The sequence below is a fragment of the Thalassophryne amazonica genome, chromosome 9 (genome assembly GCF_902500255.1).
Source record: "Thalassophryne amazonica chromosome 9, fThaAma1.1, whole genome shotgun sequence".
In the NCBI taxonomy this organism is placed as follows: domain Eukaryota; kingdom Metazoa; phylum Chordata; class Actinopteri; order Batrachoidiformes; family Batrachoididae; genus Thalassophryne; species Thalassophryne amazonica.
In genome coordinates, this window is record NC_047111.1 from 54,392,230 (window position 1) to 54,413,545 (window position 21,316).

The window sequence follows — 21,316 nt, forward strand, 5'->3', positions numbered from 1 at the left end:
GTCCAGAAAACAATGACACATTCAGGTCTGAGGCAGTTAAATTTAGGAGGGAATCAGGGGCCTAGAAACAATAAAATGGAGAGGGGGCATGACGGATAAGATGGCCTGGGTTGTGGGCTGTTTTCTGGGAGGTTCTGATGATGTACTCGGCTGTGGAGGGGGAGACCAAACAGGCATGCTGTAATGGGAGTGTGGCTGCTGCAATGTGGTCCTTTGAGCCTGGGATGAAGTGTAGTACACTGGCACCTTTTGGTGTTGAGGATGCCGGATGGTTTCTGGAGGAGGATGGAAAGGTTGAGTAGGAGGCCGGAATGATTGTGGAGGAGCCAGGAAAGGTTGTAGAGGAGCCCGAGATGGTTCCAGAGGAGGCTGGAATGTTGTGGAGGTTGGTGAAAGTGCTGTGGTGGAGGAGACTGAAACTGGCGGTCCTGCTGGAGTTGTTGTTGTTGCTGTTTTTTTTTATTTGGAGAGTTCTGTAGTGGTGAAGCTGCTGTGTTGCAGCTACAACCCCAATTCCAATGAATTTGGGACATTGTGTAAAATGTAAATAAAAACAGAATACAATGATCTGCAAATCCTTTTCAACCTATAGTCAATTGAATACATCACAAAGACAAGATATTTAATGTTCAAACTGATAAACGTGATTGTTTTTTGCAAATATTTGCTCATTTTGAAATGGATGCCTGCAACAGGTTTCAAAAAAGCTGGGACAGTAGTATGTTTACCACTGTGTTACATCACCTTTCCTTCTAACAACACTCAATAAGCGTTTGGGAACTGAGGACACTAATTGTTGAAGCTTTGTAGGTGGAATTCTTTCCCATTCTTGCTTGATGTATGACTTCAGTTGTTCAACAGTCCGGGGTCTCCATTATCGTATTTGCGCTTCATAATGCGCCACACATTTTCAATGGGCGACAGGTCTGGACTGCAGGCAGGCCAGTCTAGTACCCGCACTCTTTCACTATGAAGCCATGCTGTTGTAACGTGCAGAATGTAGCTTGGCATTGTCTTGCTGAAATAAGCAGGGACGTCCCTGAAAAAGACGTTGCTTGGATGGCAGCATGTGTTGCTCCAAAACCTGGATGTACCTTTCAGCATTGATGGTGCCATCACAGATGTGTACGTTGCCCATGCCATGGACACTAACACACCCCCAACCATCACAGATGAACTGGTAATAATCTGGATGGTCTTTGTCCTCCTTTGTCCGGAGAACACAACGTCCATGATTTCCAAAAACAATATGAAATGTGGACTCATCAGACCACAGCACACTTTTCCACTTTGCATCTGTCCATTTCAAATGAGCTCGGGCCCAGAGAAGGCGGTGGCGTTTTCTGGATGTTGTTGATGTATGGCTTTCGCTTTGCATGGTCAAGTTTTAACTTGCACTTGTAGATGTAGCAACGAACTGTGTTAACTGACAATGGTTTTCTGAAGTGTTCCTGAGCCCACGCAGTAAGATCCTTTACACAATGATGTCGGTTTTTAATGCAGTGCCGCCTGAGGGATCGAAGGTCATGGGCATTCGATGTTGGTTTTCGGCCTTGCCGCTTACGTGTAGAAAGTTCTCCAGATTCTCTGAATCTTCTGATTATATTATGGACTGTAGGTGATGAAATCCCTAAATTTCTTGCAACTGAACATTGAGAAACATTGTTCTTAAACTGTTGGACTATTTTTTCATGCAGTTGTTCACAAAGTGGTGATCCTGGCCCCATCTTTGCTTGTGAACGGCTGAGACTTTTGGGGATGCTCCTTTTATACCCAATCATGACATTCACAATTAGTGTCATCGGTTCCCAAATGCTTATTGAGTGTTGTTAGAAGGAAAGTTGATGTAATACAGTGTTAAACATACTACTGTCCCAGCTTATTTGAAATGTGTTGCAGGCATTCATTTCAAAATAAGCAAATATTTGCACAAAAACAATAAAGATTATCAGTTTGAACATTAAATATCTTGTCTTTGTGGTGTATTCAATTCAATATAGGTTGAAGAGGATTTGCAAATCATTGTATTCTGTTTTTATTTATATATGTTCCAACTTCAATGAAATTGGGGTTGTAGAAAATAGGAGTTCCAGATCTCCTTGTCCATCTTGCTGGTCTTATGGAACACCAACTCTGCAAACATCCAGTGTCTCTCACAACCCTTTTCCACATTCATGACTTCTGTTATCGTAGCCGTGGTGGTGCTCAGCTGTTTGGAGAGTTGAAAAGACATAAGCAGGAGTAATGAGTGACATGGATACAAAAATGTTGGGTGGTCACTTTTAAAATACAGAAATAATAATGACATAGAGCAATAATAATATTAATAAATAATAATAATAATACACTTTTAAAATACGGAAACAAGTTACCTCGGCCAAATGTGAGGAGGATTTGGATTGCTTTTCCACGTCTTCTCAGTATGCTAGCAGTAGATGCGCTGGGAGGCCTGGGTGCAGAGCTGTCATCAATTTCCACAATGTCCGCTTTGACCTCGGGCTCATCATCACCATTATCATCATCAGTGTCGCCTCTCCCTTGCGACGCACCTTGCTTTCTCTGCAATTGGTAAAAAGCAAGGCATGCCATTCGGTTATAATGATACAGGACATAATAAGTAGAAGACAAAATGATAAAAACAACTGCTGTCTCACTGTCAACTGCATATATATTACATATACAAGTACATATATTATATACTGTATTGTGTGTGTTTCTAAAAATGTAATGTTTTTGGGGGGTGAGCACACGTGCATGCACACACACACAGACACACATTTTTGAGGAAAAAATAATACTTTTGTCCTTGCTCAGAACAGGACAAGTGGAAAAAGTGCAGTGCTTTTTCTTTTTAAAGAACTTGTTCACATGAACCTTGGCAAGAGGAGGAAATTATGAAATAACAATGGGACTGTTACGTTGGTGTGAAAACTTCTATTACTACATTTTAATGCTATAACACAACACTCAAAGTAGAAGAATGTCATGTACTTACCAATCCAACAACATCGGGGGTTCCAATGTTCTTAACGTTGCGGTACTGACGAATCCAGCCAAAGCATTTCAGGAAGCGCTCGTTCTCTGCCGTCATACTGATCGAGCCCCTTTGGCCATCTTCATCAGCCCGCCAACTTTATCCCTCTGAGTCTGGACCCAGGTCTGCAGATGCTGGCCTGGTTCATGGTTCATCGCCAACGCCCTCCACCCCCAACTCCCTGGCCTTTTGGGAGTAAAGCTGCTTCTGCGCCTCCCAGTTACTAAAGTCCTCAGAGGATTTGTCGTACAGCATGGTGTGGAGCTGAACCCACTCTATGATGTCGACCCTCTCCTTGTCTGATGAAACTGTGGTGTAGGTGGTACGCTGCAATACACAACTCTAGGTTGGCCCCGGTGTGAAAGGGACTTAATCTGGTCTGATCTTAAATATATGGTTTTCAATTTTAGGTTGTGGCAATGAATTCAGGGTAATAAAACTCAAAAACTTGTATCAAACTTGTACAACCCCTGGCAAAAATTATGGAATCACCGGCCTTGGAGGATGTTCATTCAGTTGTTTAATTTTGTAGAAAAAAAGCAGATCACAGACATGACAACTTTCTGGCTTTAAGAAACACTATAAGAAATCAGGAAAAAAAATTGTGGGAGTCAGTAACGGTTACTTTTTTAGAGCAAGCAGAGGGAAAAAAATATGGAATCACTCAATTCTGAGGAATAAATTATGGAATCATGAAAAACAAAAGAACGCTCCAACACATCACTAGTATTTTGTTGCACCACCTCTGGCTTTTATAACAGCTTGCAGTCTCTGAGGCATGGACTTAATGAGTGACAAACAGTACTCTTCATCAATCTGGCTCCAACTTTCTCTGATTGCTGTTGTCAGATCAGCTTTGCAGGTTGGAGCCTTGTCATGGACCATTTTCTTCAACTTCCACCAAAGATTTTCAATTGGATTAAGATCTGAACTATTTGCAGGCCATGACATTGACCCTATGTGTCTTTTTGCAAGGAATGTTTTCACAGTTTTTGCTCTATGGCAAGATGCATTATCATCTTGAAAAATGATTTCATCATCCCCAAACATCCTTCCAATTGATGGGATAAGAAAAGTGTCCATAATATCAACGTAAACTTGTGCATTTATTGATGATGTAATGACAGCCATCTCCCCAGTGCCTTTACCTGACATGCAGCCCCATATCATCAATGACTATGGAAATTTACATGTTCTCTTCAGGCAGGCATCTTTATAAATCTCAATAGAACGGCACCAAACAAAAGTTCCAGCATCATCACCTTGCTCAATGCAGATTCAAGATTCATCACAGAATATGACTTTCATCCAGTCATCCACAGTCCACGATTGCTTTTCCTTAGCTCATTGTAACCTTGTTTTTTTCTGTTTAGGTGTTAATGATGGCTTTCGTTTAGCTTTTCTCTATGTAAATCCTATTTCCTTTATGCGGTTTCTTACAGTTCGGTCACAGACATTGACTCCAGTTTCCTCCCATTCGTTCCTCATTTGTTTTGTTGTGCATTTTCGATTTTTGAGACATATTGCTTTAAGTTTTCTGTCTTGACGGTTTGATGTCTTCCTTGATCTACCAGTATGTTTGCCTTTAACAACCTTCCCATGTTGTTTTGTATTTGGTCCAGAGTTTAGACACAGCTGACTGTGAACAACCAGCATCTTTTGCAACATTGCGTGGTGATTTACCCTCTTTTAAGAGTTTGATAATCCTCTCCTTTGTTTCAATTGACATCTCTCGTGTTGGAGCCATGATTCATGTCAGTCCACTTGGTGCAACAGCTCTCCAAGGTATGATCACTCCTTTTTAGATGCAGACTAACGAGCAGATCTGATTTGATGCAGGTGTTAGTTTTGGGGATGAAAATTTACAGGGTGATTCCATAATTTTTTCCTCAGATTTGAGTGAGTCCATATTTTTTTCTCTCTGCTTGGTCTAAAAAAGTAACCGTTACTGACTGCCACAATTTTTTTTCCTGATTTCTTATAGTGTTTCTTAAAACCAGTAAGTTGCCATTTGAAATGACTTTAGTTTTGTGTCATGTCTGTGATCTGCTTTTTTTCTACAAAATTAAACAACTGAATGAACATCCTCCGAGGCCGGTGATTCCATAATTTTTGCCAGGGGTTGTAGCAGACGCCTGCCTACACACAGGCCGTGTTGGTCTGTCTGTCACACACGAGTGAAAAGGCTCCTCTTTGCATTGGAGCAGGCTATGTGATCCCAAATTACTGACAATAGAAATGGTGAATTACATTTATTTTATGGGTCTCAATCCTTCTGTCACTAACTAACATTTGGGTTTTATGAGTTCTTTCATTCATTTGAGTCAGTATGACTAAAAGCACAAAAATACTACTGGTGAAACCCAAGCCCACTGGCTCAAACTACAAAAAAATAAACTGGGGATCATCTACTATTTGTGCATTTGTAATTTTAATTTAAGAAATGAAACACTGCATTAACATGCAGGTCCTATTTTCTGGTAGATGAACTACTCGGCTATAATGTTAAATCTAAATATTTATGTAATTTGGCATATTACACACACATAAAAAAGCTACATCTTAAATGTTTTCCTATTAGGTTACTGGTAGTCTACAGTATATTCAAGTATTTGTCTGTTACTTGACTGGGTGAAGTCATCACATCTCCTGGTTCTCTACTTGGGAAGTGCCAAAGATCACAGTTGGTGGCTGAGGTATAAGCGAAGTGCGCAACACATCTGCGCATGCGTGGGTCAAACGGGGTAAAAAATTCCAGCTACCAAACACACACCATGACCACTGAATTTCGTATATGGTACCATTAGGAGACTGTGAAAGTTAAGGTTTACAGGGATTGTTTCAAAGGCTTTAAGCCTTAAGCAATTCATACAATAATGACAGGTGCAAATTGTGCTATTTTCAAATGCTCGAACAGACTTTATTGAAAGGTGGCTGAAAACACACAACTGCAAGGCTCCGCAGAGTCCACCCAAAGACGGAAAGAAGAAGAAATGTGGTTATAAACCTCTGTTCATTCTACGCAATTTCACCACAGAAAAGAAATATCCAGACAGACGTAAAAGATGGACTATAATTGTAAGTTTCTTGGACACATTTATTTTGTCAATATCCTGAAACCGTGCCAAATAATAATGTGGTTGATGGCGCCGTTTTCGTGCATTGGCTTATGAATGTAATGTTGCGCCATGAATGACATGGCGCATAATACTGTAATATTGACATGTTCTATAAACAAACTGCATGCATGCACATATCATTGTATGTCTGTCAACTTATCAAAACAATCGTGACACCAAAGAGGATATATGTGAGACTAGGGCTGCCACAACTAGTCGACTAGTCACGACAATGTCAACTAATGAAACCGTCGACAACTAATTTAGTAGTCGACGAGTCGTTTACTTTATTTAAGTCTTTGTTTTTCTCTCAATTCACAGTTTTAGGCAGCGAGCCGTCCTGCTGTCATTTGAACGTTCAAACTTGGATAAGACGGCCGATTAAAACAGTGGTCATCTTGTTCAAAGCTGTCTAAAATGCGCAGTTTACCGGAGGAGCTGTTGGTGTTGGTGTGTGTGTGTGCGCGTGCGGATTCTGCTGAGAACCATCAGTGCATGTGACACTGCGAGCGTGGAGCAGAGAGAGAGGATTTTAACCCGAGTGAACAAGTAAAAAAAACAAACAAAAAAACAAAAAACGTGGAACTGCCTTTACTTTTCTCTGCTCTTTCTCTACTAGTGTTTTTCTGATGGTACTGTCCTGTTCACACCATGTGCGTGTCGTATACTGAATTTATGAGATCATGAGATGAAATAAACGGTCAAATATCCTTAAAAAAAATGAGAATATATAAATGAACTGAGGAAAAATGACTCATTCACGGGTTAAAAAACCCTGCTGTGGAGAAGCTGAAGTGATGTTCAGAGGCACAGATCACAAAAAGCAGGTGAGAACTCTGAACTTTAACAGCTGTTATTTTCCAAAGGTATTTAGTTGTTCAATCTTAAGCTTAATGTAGTGTTCAAATACAAAACGTGACTGATGAGGAGAAATAAATGACTTCGTCACACTAAAATGAACTGGAGTCAGAATAAAAATACAAGCTGCTGATTTTTGTTATTTTTCAAAGTTATTATAAGCTGCAGCTACATGCTTTATTCATTTCAAAGTGAGTTACCTCTTATTTTATTCTGATTTATTTATACAAAAAAAATATGGGGAGTCAAATCAGCCTGCATTGTTCTGTTCTATTTATATCAAAGTTTGCCTGCACGTCTGTGTATTTTTTCCTTCTTTCTAAGAGTTTGGTGTTTGCATTTGCTCCACAAAGTTTTAAAACACAATAAAATGTTCACACTTTTCTTTATAGCAGTTCTGTAATTTCAGAAATGCAACAGAAACAACGATAAATCAGAAAAAGTTGGGACTATAATTAAAATGAAGATAAAAATAAAAATGTTGCACTATTCCCAGTTTCTTCACTCACAGAAGTCAAAAGTTCTTCCAGAGTTGTGTCTTGGTGGCTTCCCTCACTTGTCTCCTTCCAGCATGGACATTTAGTTTTTGAGAACTGCCTATCTGACACATATTTACTATAAAGTACTAAAGTTCTGAATGATTGATGTAAATGAAGTCTAAGAAATAGTCAATGATTTGGAAATGTTCATGTTTTCATCCCGACGTTTCTCGGAAAATGCTGAAGACCTTAATTTAGGAAATTATGTATGATCCGACTAGTCGACTAATCGCAAAAATAATCGTTGACTAGTCGACTATCAAAATAGTCGTTTGTGGCAGCCCTATGTAAGACCCATCTTCCTTGTAGTCACTACGAAGCCGGTGGAGTAGTGATTTCTCATCCCTGTTTAGCAAATATTCTGCAATATCCACAGCTTCAGACCCTGGACTTCGCCTAACCATCTGTCAGTTGCCTTCAAGGAGTCAGAAATTTGTTTGTCTCCAACTATCAACAAGGACTGCTAGTCATTTTTGACAGCAGCTCTCTGTTCCTCCTTTGTCAGCACCAATGGTAGTTTCTGTACCAATGCAGCATACGCAAGGGCAGCCAGCTCTTCTTTCCGTTTCTGTCTACTGCTGTACGCAGTCCTGGTTGTAACAGGCAATCTGCGGAGCTTACAAAAACGCTTTAAATCGTCAACTTTCCAGCGGTTGAAATGGTCCAAATCATAGCACTCCTTGCTGCTTTCCGCCATCTTTGAATGTGGATTGGTAGCCGAAAAATTTAGTGTAACCATAATGCACCGCGTGGCCCGAGATGTGTACTTCGCTTATTGTCTGCTCAGAGGTTATTAACCCCTTCTAAGCCTGTATATCCCATTGATGGGAAATTTCACTTTTTATTTGTAAGATACTGGCAAGCCAAAATGAGGCAGGTGGTAGGGGGTTAAAATTAAAAGTTCACCTCTTAAGGAAAGTTATAATAACATGCTTACTTGACAATCATTTCTTTAGATTAACCAAAAGGAAGAGGGTAGAAAACCTATCATTTCATACTTTTTTGTGGTATTTTATGGACGACAAAGAGTAGTGTGATCCACAGACATTAGTGCCCTCGATGGAAAATAAGGCTTCAATATGTCAGATATGTAGGTTGGTGCAAATCCATTGTAGGACTTAAATATAATGTAATGCTAAAATACTCTCTGCTGTATGAGCATGGTCTTCTTTATAATTTGCAGTTGGTATCCCAGTGCAAAGTGTGTGTGTGTGTGTGTGTGTGTGTGTGTATATATATATATATATATATATATATATATATATGTGTGTGTGTGTGTGTGTGTGTGTGTGTGTGTATACACACACCTTTATTGTTTATTGTTATTTACATTAATTATTCAGATCCTATTAAATTTGTACATGTTCAATCAAGCCCCTGTCATGGGATAATTTCACAAGGACCACAATCAAAATAAGTGTTTATGGCCAGACATGGTCTTTATGTCCGGGGTAAGTAAGCAGGTGGTGCTATTGGAGCTAACTGTCCCCTGGGAAGAGCAGATGGAGGAACCGCAGGAATGGAAGAAGGCCAAGTATGCTGACCTGGTTGCTGAATGTCAGAGGAATGTGTGAAAGGCCCGCTGTGAGCAGGGTTTGCCTTTTAGAATAAATAGTTGTGTGCCTTAAGGGCACCAAAATCTGAAAGGTTTGGTGCCCCTCAGAAAAGTTCGGTACCAAACCTACCGCTACGCAGCATAGCGGCAAAGCAACTAGGGGGGTCTGGGGGCATGCCCCCCACAAAATTGTGATATAAAAGGATGCAAATTGTGCATTCTGGTGATATCTGGGGCAGATTTGGGGTGAAATTATGGAAGAACAAAAAACGAAAGCGATCCGCACAGCCAGTTAGCTCCCAAACAAGCCTTTAATAACACACCAAAGGTGACGTTTCGGACCTCGCCCTTCAACAGACAGGATGAAATTATGGAAGGGAATTTTTGTGTTTTTGGAGTAATTTCTGAAATTTTGAAATTTTCTAACCTTGTCAGAAGCTGAGATGACCCCATGCCAATATGCACAGGCAGATTGGCATGGGGTCATCTCAGCTGCCAATGTTTTATTAAACATCCAGCCCATTAACAATCATGGCTGCCATGAGTGTTGATTACACTTGTTGTGATTACAGAAAATCTATTAGCAGTCATCATGGTCATCTGCCATTCTCTGCAGCACTTCAAGGTGTTCTTCCTCAGAATCAGAATTAAACTCAGAATCTAAGGCAGCTCTTCCCTCAAAAACTCTGTCATAATTGTTTATAAACCAGTCACCATTTGCTTTTATTATACATCTGTGTAGTTAATAAATAAAATAATCTTCAGGGATGATTTGCTCGCGCGTGCACGTAGAGAAATAAAAAAAATAAAAAAACTCTCCGGTGGCTGCTGTTCGCTCTTCCCTCAAAAACTGTCATAATTGTTTATAAACCAGTCACCATTTGCTTTTATTATACATCTGTGTAGTTAATAAATAAAATAATCTTCACGGATGATTTGCTCACGCGCGCACGTAGAGAAATATAAAAAACTCTCCGCTGGCTGCTGTTCGCTCTTCCCTCAAAAACGCTCCATTTGATCTGTGTATAATAAAACGCGGCATTACAAACAGAGGAGAAGAACATTTTTTGATGACGTTTTGTGTATGTGTCGGTCTCAGAAAGTCAAATTCTGCGCAAATTTTGTCCAAATTTGATAGATTTCTGTACAGTTATGAAATAAAAAGGTGGATTCCAGTCGGGAATGCAAGTCTAAAGAGTTGTGTGCCCGCCCCCAAAGTAGGGTGCCACGGGTTCCCGGGTAACCGCTAAAATTAAACCCTGGCTGTGAGCCCACCAAAGTGGGTTGCAGGGGCTTCGCAGGCCAATCTTTACATCGGGTCCTGGGACTCCTAGGGATCTGCAGATTGCACAGACAGCGAGCCATAAAAAACATCATGGAAGCTGCTGAAAAGGCTTCAGGTTGGCTCTGGTTGAAGAGGGGGGATGCGTGGCTTAGTGCGTTACCTGGACCCAAGTCAGGGCTGGGTCACCCGGGCGAGGGTGTCTGATGCAAGACCCGAAACACCCTATGAACCCGGGTACATCACTGAAGATGTGTCCAGGTTGCACCACAAGGTGTATTCTGGAATAAATTAGGCATGGCAGCTCCATTGACCTCCAGTAAAAGGCTAGATGGCAACCTTGAAAGTGTGGTGACAACTAGAGAGACAGTGGATAGATCGGAGAGACGGCATCGGGGGCAATGAGGGTTAGCAACCCAAGCAGCAGCTCCTGAAAGGGAACACCCAACATACGCTACGAAGAACCCTATTAAGGAATACCCCCAGGGGCCCCCGAGAGGGGGGGAGGATGAGAATCTCAAATGGATGGATATTCTGGTAACGACCAACGCAAATGTTCTGTCGACTATGAGCGCAGTCTGCAGATGTGCAAGGTCTGCCAAAACAGGAATGGTCTGAAGATACACCAGACCAAGATGGGCTGCAGGAGGGAGTTAGTGGTGCAACGCACAGTGCCAGTACTAGATACAGCACCTGGTGAGACAAAGGAGGAGCTGAGCTCGGACAGACCCCACAGTGCCCAGAACCTCCAAGCACCGCAGGCTATACCCCAGAGCAGACCATCATAATAGTGTCGAACTTTGTGGCCCGCTGCCAACAAAGAGTCAGAGTGGCACCAATTTGATGTTGATGTCGATACAGCCCTTGAAGTGAGAGCTAAGGGAGATGTGGACCAGAGGCTCAGAACACTGAGCAGCTTCATAATGAACACTGCATCAAACAAGTTTGGCATCAAGGAACATCAGGCCACCAAGACTACTACTGCAGCACCTATTCCAAAACGATGCGAAGCAAAGACTTCCCAATTCAGACAAGAGCTATGGATACTCAGGTGCCAGTGCAAAAAAGCGAGTGAGCAAGAGAAGGCAGGCCTTGCAGAACTTAAAGGTGTGGTACGGGATAAACTAACCACTCTTTGGCACGCTGAGTGGCACAGGAAGAGGGGAAAGGAGAGGGCCCGCAAGCGCAGTGCTTTCATTGCCAATCCATTTGGGTTCACAAAGAGGTTGCTGGGAGAGAAACATAGTGGTCAACTCACATGTCCAAAGGAGGACATCAACCGCTACCTCAATAACACCTCCAGCGACGGCATGAGAGAGCACAACCTCAGCCACTGCGCAACTCTCATATGTCCACCAGTACCCAGCATCCTTTTCAACATTAATGAACCCACCCTCAAGGACGACAGAGAGGTCATCAAATCTGCCAGAACGTCATCAGCACCGAGCCCCTGTGGAGTACCATATAAGGTCTTCAAGAACTGCCCCAGGCTGTTGGAACATCTGTGGAAGATCTACAGAGTTATCTGGAGGAAAGAGAAGGTAACTCAGCAGTGGAGATATGCAGAGGGCATGTGGATTCCCAACGAAGAGAATGCTAGAAACATTGAGAAGTTCAAGACAATCTCTCTCTCTCAGTGTTGAGTGCAAGAACTTCTTCAAGATCATTGCCAATCGCCTTATGGGATTTCTCCTGAAGAACACCTACATTAACACCTCAGTGCAGAAGGGAGGAGTTCCAGGTATCCCAGGGTGTACTGAGCACACAGGTGGTGACTCAACTGATCTGGGAGGCAAGGGAAAGCAAAGGGGACCTGGCTGTCCCGTGGCTCCAACTTGCCACTGCTTATGGATCCATACCACACAAACTGGTGGAACTGGCCCTGAGAAGATAACACATCCCAGAGAAGATACAGATCCTCATCCTCAACTATTATAATAACTTTAGTCTGAGGGTGTCCTCTGGGACTTCAACATTGGAGTGGCATCGTCAAGAGAAGGGCATCATCACCGGCAACACAATCTCGGTGTCCCTGTTTGCATTGGCCATGAATATGCTCGTGAAGGCGCCAGAAGTTGAGTGCAGAGGCCCATTGTCTAGATCTGGCACCCAACAACTCCCGATTAGAGCATTTATGGATGATCTCACGGTATCTACATCATCAGTGCCCAGATGTAGGTGGCTTCTTCAAGTGCTTGAACGGCTTATTACATGGGCAATAATGCGCTTCAAGCCAGCACAGTCCAGATCCTTAGTCTTGAAGAAGGGAAAAGTGACTGACCAGTTCCGCTTCACCCTGTGAGAGAGGCAGATTCTATCAGTGTCAGAAAAGTCAGTGAAGAGCCTGGGAAAGCTCTTCACTGGCAACCTGAAGGACACAATGACATGCCAAGGCACCAGCCATGACCTCAACATGTGGTTCTCAGCTGTGGACAAGTCAGGGCTCCCTGGAAAGTTCAAGGCCTGGATCTACGAGCATGGCATCCTGCCTCGTCTCCTCTGGCCGCTGCTCATCTATGAAGTCCCGATCACCATCGTGGAGGGCTTCAAGAGGAAGATTAGCCAGTTCCTATGCAGGTGGCTGGGCCTGCCAGAGCTTAGGCAGCATTGCAGTCTTTGGGCATAACACCAAGCTGCAGCTTCCGTTCAGCAGTCTGGCAAAGGAGTTCAAGGTCACCCAAGCCAGAGAAGTCCTGCTCTACAGGGACTCTGCCGACACAAAGGTCTCTTCAGCAGGTGTAGAGGTCAGAACAGGACAGAAGTGGCGTGCCCAGGATGCAGTGGAATGAGCGGAGGCAAGGTTGGGACATAGCATCCTGGTGGGCATAGTGGCTACCGGGCGGGCGTGCCTGGGCAGCAACTCTAAATCTAGCTACAGCAAAGCCAGTGGAAAGGAGAAGTGGAAGTTTATTCAGGAGGAGGTACGTGCTGAGGTGGAGGAAGTTCGCTACAGCAGAATGGTGGGCATGTCCAAGCAGGGGGCCTGGACCAAGTGGGAACATGCAGCTGGCCGCAAGATCACCTGGGCAGAACTCTGGAAGATGGAGCCACACCATTTCAAGTTCCTGGTTCAGTCAGTGTATGATGCCCTCCCGAGCCCTGCCAACCTGTTCACCAGGGGCTTAGTGGACTCACCAGTTTGCCAACTCTGCCAGAAGAGGGGATCTTTGGAACATATCCTCAGCTGCTCAAAGGCCTTGGCAGATGGTCGGTACTGTTGGCACCATGACCAGGTGGTAAGGGCAGTAGCAGACACCATCTGTACTGGCATCAAGAACAGCAAGCGGCAATACCCCTCCAAGTGCACCATAACTTTTGTTCGAGCAGGTGGAAAGCCCCAGCCTCCAAGGAAGACCCAGGGGGGCCTGCTTGTAACAGCAAGGGACTGGCAACTTCTGGTCAACCTTGGGAGGTAGTTAAGATTCCCAGACATCATTGCAGCAACAACACTATGGCCAGACGTTCGCTGGGAAGAGCGGATGGAGGAAGTGCAGGAACGGAAGAAGGCCAAGTATGCTGACTCGGTTGCTGAATGTCGGAGGAATGGGTGGAAGGCCCACTGCGAGCCCACTGAAGTGGGTTGCAGGGGCTTCACGAGCCTATCTTTCCATCGGGTCCTGGGACTCCTAGGGGTCCGCGGATTGCACAGACGGCGAGCCATAAAATGGTAAATGCTAAATGGTAAATGGACTGCATTTATATAGCGCTTTTCCATCTGAATCAGACGCTCAAAGCGCTTTACAATTATGCCTCACATTCACCCGGATGTCAGCGTGCTGCCATACAAGGCGCTCACTACACACCGGGAGCAATAGGGGATTAAAGGCCTTGCCCAAGGGCCCTTAGTGATTTTCCAGTCAGGTGGGGATTTGAACCCATGATCTTCTGGACTCGAGCCCAACACCTTAACCACTAGACCATCACCCCCCCATAAAAACATCATGGAAGTTGCTGAAAAGGCTTCACGTTGGCTCTGGTTGAAGAAGGGGGATGCATGGCGTAGTGAATTACCTGGACACAAGTCGGGGCCTGATCACCTCCAGCTGGGTCACCCGGGTGAGGGTGTCTGATGTAAGACCCGAAACACCCTATGAAACCTACAAGTGACTGTCCAGTTCCTGGACACATCACTGAAGATGTGTCCAGGTCGCACCACAAGGTGTATTCTAGAACAAATGCGTTATTCTGTTATCCGTGCATTATTGACGCATTCACCTCTGCATGTTTATATTGATGTTGCAGAATAAACTCAATCAATCAAACAATATTTCCGCAGGAGGGCTTGCATGTGCGCATGCTGACATCCACAAGATGTCTTGCAATTCACTCTAGAGGTGTTACCAGGTTACAAAAACAGTGTTTTCAGTTTTAGAAGTGTTTGTTTCTCGCTAGCTTTTACATAATATACGAGAAACGTTATATTTACACATAAACAAACCCGTTTTGGAGAGACAGAGATTAGCCAATAATGCTGCTCTAATTGTGATTGGCTGTCACCCCCACCCCTCAAAAAAACAAACAAAAAAAAACATAACAGATTTGCATGATTCATAGTGTAAAAATAGGAAAAGGATGCAACATTTTAACCTCTTAAAATACCTCTTGAAATAGGTCAAGGTTAACCACCTTTGACCTTGTCCAATTTCTGTGTCCCATGAATGTTCCCTGTGAATTTGAAAACTTTGGCAGTAATAGGACTGGACTTATGCTGATCACAGACAGACGGACGGACAGAAGGACGCAAAGCCTTCACAATACCTGATTGGTGTACTTGATGGCCTTGGGTAAAAAACAAATAATAAAATCTTAAAATGTATCCTAAAATTAACCGGAAGCCAGCATAGGGAAACAAGGAAATGGAAAACATGTCTGTTAAAAGATGAGTGGGAGCGTTTTGTACTAACTGCAAGTGTGCAAGGGAGGAGTGGCTAAGACCAATATCAAGTGCTTTGCAGTAATATTAAATGAGTTGTAAAAAAGCAAGAATAACATGTTCAACAAGCTTAAAAAAACAGGTTTAACCTTGGATAAAAGACTCAGATGGTTAAACACTACATTCAGCAACAGTTTTTGTTTATGTAGTTCATAATCATGCTCTTGCTTTACCCCAAGGTTGGTATCTATAGGTTTGTGATATGGCTACAGAGGGCCTAGGTCCAGAAGAGGTGCAGCACAGGCATGACTTGGTCCAAAGTGTATGAGTTCTGTTTTACTTTTCTTAGAAGTCAAAAAAAAAAAAAAAAAGACAAAGGAGTCGCTTCAAATGTGGTTGAAGCAGTGGTTATATTTAGACAATAATTATTCAGGGGTTGTACCTTCTGAGTGTCTATGTCCTGACGGATGTTCCCTATCTCCTTGTTAATCTTCTCTTTGTGCTTCTCAGCTTCGTGGAGCTGGGTGTTGGTTTCTTGAAGCTCAGACTCTTTTCGCTGTAACACAGTGACAAGAAAGTTTAGTGCTGCCAAATTTTTGCACGCACGGACAGTTTTTTGTGGTAAAATGTTACATAACCAAAAATGTTAAAATTGTTCACATTGCATATCCTTTTTGAAATTGTATCTTATATTTCCACTTGCTGTATTTTCTGAAATGTAAGTAGTTTATTTTTTTTTTTTTTGTTTTTTTTAAACTAGTCTGGGAGGTCTTGCAACTCATACTTTGGTGCGACATTATACACCGGAAGGAAGAGAGAGAGAAAAAAAATAATGACAATGCACTCCAACAATGCACAAAAATCCATCCACATGCAACTACTAAAACATACTCTGCTGTCAGGACAGCTTACAGTATTATTCCAACCTAATTATTCAAAACAAGCACAATTCAATTAAATTTTTAAACCTCTAAAAATAGAATAGAGGATATTCAGAATAAAACATGCCACTCATTGTTAAGTTTCTGTGTAGGCTCTCAGTTGTCCAGGTGGTTTCCATAGTAGAGAAGCTTGAATCTTCGACTGGACTGGGTTGCTTGACGCGAGGACGTTTCGCTTCAAATCACAGAAGCTTCCTCAGCTAAAATTCTTGCTCTGGAAGTCTGACTTCTGTCTGACTCTTGTAGAGAAGAATAAAACAGAAGCCAACAAAAGCTGGAGTTTTAAACCTAACCAGACCCCTCCTACTGAGAGGCAGACTGCTATAGGCTAGTGACTAAACAATAGCTCTAATTAGCAACTATTGTGCTCTAGTTAGCACACCTAATGACAGGACAGCTGTCCCTCTAATGATGGGATGGATGCCTTTCCGATGGCTCCCTTGATGACGTGAATGACTCATTACCATGAACAAAAGACTGAAACTCCTTTGACCTGAGTACCCCATTGTAAACAGGGGATAAATTGTATCTCAGACCCCCTCCCTGGTTAAGGCTGGGTTTCAAACGTTTCACAAAGAATGCCTCCTTGACCCCTCTCTCAAACCATTTCTTCTCTCTGGCTAAGATTTTAACTTCCTTGTCCTTAAACGTGTGGTTAGTGTCTTTAAGGTGGAGATGAACCGCAGACTGAGGTCCACTGGCGCCCTCTCTGCGGTGTTGGTATAGCCTTTTGTGTAAAGGTTGCTTCGTTTCACCTATGTAGTGTTCGTTACAGTTTTCCTGACATCTGATAGAATACACTACATTGCTCTGTTTGTAACTAGGGATCATGTCCTTAGGGTGAACTAATTTCTGTCTCAAGGTGTTAACCGGTTTAAAGTAAACTGGGATTTTGTGCTGTCTGAAGATCCTCTGTAGTTTTTCCCCTACTCCTGCTAAATAAGGGAGAGACACTCCTCTTCTTCTTGTCTCCGTCTCCTGTCTATCTGGTCTCTTTGTTCTCTGGGACTTCTGCACTTTGTCCAGGGACCATCGTGGGTACCCACATACTGTGAGGGCTTTCCGGACACGTTGTTGTTCTTTAGCCCTTCCCTCTGCAGTTGTGGGCACCTGTAGGGCTCTGTGTTGAAGCGTCCTGATCACCCCGAGCTTGTGTTCAAGGGGGTGGTTTGAGCCAAAGAGCAGATATTGGTCAGTGTGAGTTGGTTTTCTGTAAACCCCTGTCTGGAGCTGCCTGTTCTCTCCAATCGTAACATCACAGTCCAAGAAGGCTAAATGGTTGTTTCTGGCATCCTCACGTGTGAACTTGATATTGGCGTCCACCGAGTTGATGTGTTCTGTAAAGTCCTCAACTTGCTGTTGCTTGATTTTAACCCATGTGTCATCAACATATCTGAACCAGTGACTGGGAGAGATGCCCGTGAAAGACGTCAAGGCTGTCTTCTCCACTCGCTCCATGTACAGATTGGCCACAATGGGGGATACCGGAGACCCCATCGCACAACCATGAATCTGTCTGTAGTAATTCCCCCTAAACAGGAAATACGTGGTGTTGAGACAGATCTCCAAGAGTTGGCAGATGTGGTCTGGTGTGAGTTTGGTCCTTTCAAGTAGAGACACATCCTCCAGCAGTCTCTGCCTCACAGCTGAGACGGCCTCAGCAGTGGGGATGCAGGTGAACAACGAAGTCACATCAAATGACACCATAGTTTCATCTGCCTCCAGCTGTAGGTCCTTGATCTTGTTCACAAAATCTTGTGTGTTCTCCACATGGTGGTCTGAGTTACCCACTAGAGGAGCCAAAATCCACTTGAGGTACTTGGCCAAACTGTACATGATGGAATCTGTGCTAGATACAATAGGCCTGAGTGGCACGTCCTGTTTGTGGATTTTGGGCAGTCTATAGATGCACGGAGTGGCGTCCCCAGGGTACAGTCTGTAGTATGTCTGCCTGTCGATGAGTCCCTCTTTCTCCAGGTTTTGGAGGTAGCTAATGATTTTCTTCTTATAGCTGCTCGTGGGGTCTCTCTTCAGACATTCGTATGTGTTGGAGTCACTGAGCAAGTTGTTGATCTTGGCCTCGTAGTCCGATGTGTTCAGGACCACCGTGCATCTGCCTTTATCCGCTGGCAGGATAAGGATGCTTTGGTCCTTTTGCAGTGCTGACAAAGCTTTCCGTTCTTCTCCTGTGACTAAAAGGTTGTGAAACTTCCTGATTTGCCGCTCCTTACTTTTTAAATGCTCAGCCATTTGAATTTTAACTATGAACTTTGTGATCTTATTATGGGCCTCTTCCCCCACTAAAGTTTCTAACATTTTGTGCAGACTATCCAGATTATTTTGGAGGTCTAATATTTTAAAATGAAGCCTTCTAATTCTAAGACCCAAAATCCTCCTAAGGTAACTGTGCTGGATCTTTTCTGCTGTGTGACCTGCTTCTAGTGCCTTTTGCTTTATGCATTTGGGAATAACATTGTTTTGTTTGCATCTCAGGTTAAATCTTAAGTGGTTTCTAAAGTTAGCTATCTTTTTAGCAGTCTTTTCCAGCTTACGTACCAGTGCCAGGGCCTCATGCCCACAGTTGGTCGCAATGTTTCTGTGTAGGCTCTCAGTTGTCCAGGTGGTTTCCATAGTAGAGAAGCTTGAATCTTTGACTGGACTGGGTTGCTTGACGCGAGGACATTTCGCTTCAAATCACAGAAGCTTCCTCAGCTAAAATTCTTGCTCTGGAAGTCTGACTTCTGTCTGACTCTTGTAGAGAAGAATAAAACAGAAGCCAACAAAAGCTGGAGTTTTAAACCTAACCAGACCTCTCCTACTGAGAGGCAGACTGCTATAGGCTAGTGACTAAACAATAGCTCTAATTAGCAACTATTGTGCTCTAGTTAGCACACCTAATGACAGGACAGCTGTCCCTCTAATGATGGGATGGATGCCTTTCCGATGGCTCCCTTGATGACGTGAATGACTCATTACCATGAACAAAAGACTGAAACTCCTTGACGTCTTTCACGGGCATCTCTCCCAGTCACTGGTTCAGATATGTTGATGACACATGGGTTAAAATCAAGCATCAGCAAGTTGAGGACTTTACAGAACACATCAACTCGGTGGACGCCAATATCAAGTTCACACGTGAGGATGCCAGAAACAACCATTTAGCCTTCTTGGACTGTGATGTTACGATTGGAGAGAACAGGCAGCTCCAGACAGGGGTTTACAGAAAACCAACTCACTCTGACCAATATCTGCTCTTTGGCTCAAACCACCCCCTTGAACACAAGCTCGGGGTGATCAGGACGCTTCAACACAGAGCCCTACAGGTGCCCACAACTGCAGAGGGAAGGGCTAAAGAACAACAACGTGTCCGGAAAGCCCTCACAGTATGTGGGTACCCACGATGGTCCCTGGACAAAGTGCAGAAGTCCCAGAGAACAAAGAGACCAGATAGACAGGAGACGGAGACAAGAAGAAGAAGAGTGTCTCTCCCTTATTGAGCAGGAGTAGGGGAAAAACTACAGAGGATCTTCAGACAGCACAAAATCCCAGTTTACTTTAAACCGGTTAACACCTTGAGACAGAAATTAGTTCACCCTAAGGACATGATCCCTAGTTACAAACAGATCAATGTAGTGTATTCTATCAGATGTCAGGAAAACTGTAACGAACACTACATAGGTGAGACTAAGCAACCTTTGCACAAAAGGCTATACCAGCACCACAGAGAGGGCACCAGTGGACCTCAGTCTGCGGTTCATCTCCACCTTAAAGACACTAACCACACGTTTAAGGACAAGGAAGTTAAAATATTAGCCAGAGAGAAGAAATGGTTTGAGAGAGGGGTCAAGGAGGCATTCTTTGTGAAACGTTTGAAACCCAGCCTTAACCGAGGAGGGGGTTTGAGACACAATTTATCCCCTGTTTACAATGGGGTACTCAGGTCAAAGGAGTTTCAGTCTTTTGTTCATGGTAATGAGTCATTCACGCCATCAAGGGAGCCATCAGCAAGGCATCCATCCCATCATTAGAGGGACAGCTGTCCTGTCATTAGGTGTGCTAACTAGAGCACAATAGTTGCTAATTAGAGCTACTGTTTAGTCACTAGCCTATAGCAGTCTGCCTCTCAGTAGGAAGGGTCTGGTTAGGTTTAAAACTCCAGTTTTTGTTGGCTTCTGTTTTATTCTTCTCTACAAGAGTCAGACAGAAGTCAGACTTCCAGAGCAAGAATTTTAGCTGAGGAAGCTTCTGTGATTTGAAGCGAAACGTCCTCGTGTCAAGCAACCCAGTCCAGTCGAAGATTCAAGCTTCTCTACCACTCATTGTTAACTACATTACAAATTCTTTTGGCTCCTGATTCAAAACTTTATTTTGTTGATTTCAACAGTATCCCTTTACCAATTTGAAGATTGTGATACAACCTGTTGTTTTGATCCATTGCCAATTAAGCTTGTTCAAGATCTGTCAGCATATTAGGGCCTTCTGTGCTGAATCCTCGCTCACTGCTGAGGTTTTTCCAGCTGCCTTTAAAACTGTTGGTGTATGGAACCTACGTTGGATTTGGAATTGCTGGTAAATTAAAGACCCACTAATGACTTCACATTTTTCCCTAATAATAATGGAAACAGTGTGATGTCAGCAACTTCCTACCTGTGTCATAAAATGATATTTACGAAACCCTGTGGTCAGCATCTGGCAGACATCATTCCAGAGAAACTGCACTCATTAAAGTGGTCAGCCATTTGTTATTAGCTATTGATGAGGATTCCACATTGGCACAAGTGTTACTGGATGTTAGTGCAGCATATTGTCACTTGTGTATGTGCATGCATGACAGAAAACATGGAGTTTTGTGTGTACATACTAGTACCAAATAAGTTACCTCTTTGTATTCCTCCTTGCCCTCATCGATGTACTTGGTGATATCTCTTTCGAGGGTTGTGATGGTCTTCACTCTCTCTTTAATGGCATTGATCTGTCGGTAACAAAGGGTCAGCTGAATAGATATATCCACATTTGCGCCACACAATTTGTCTCTCATTATTTGTACCAGGAGTTAGTTAATTTACCAAACTGCTTTTCATCTTTTTTCTAGAGGTACTTTTAGGGATGGGTATC

The 21,316-nt window shown here is 43.2% G+C and overlaps 1 protein-coding gene across 1 annotated transcript in view; it reads right to left on the reverse strand.

Annotated features, from left to right (window-relative positions):
* The window catches only part of rad50 (RAD50 homolog, double strand break repair protein), a 132,937-nt gene that overhangs the window by 71,970 nt on the left and 39,651 nt on the right, over window positions 1-21,316 (reverse strand). Inside the window, exons 12-13 of the mRNA XM_034179053.1 lie at window positions 21,081-21,173; window positions 15,703-15,816 (exon numbers count right to left, since the gene is read on the reverse strand). Of these exons, the coding sequence (XP_034034944.1) occupies window positions 15,703-15,816; window positions 21,081-21,173 (207 nt within the window). The remainder of the gene's footprint in view (window positions 1-15,702; window positions 15,817-21,080; window positions 21,174-21,316) is intronic.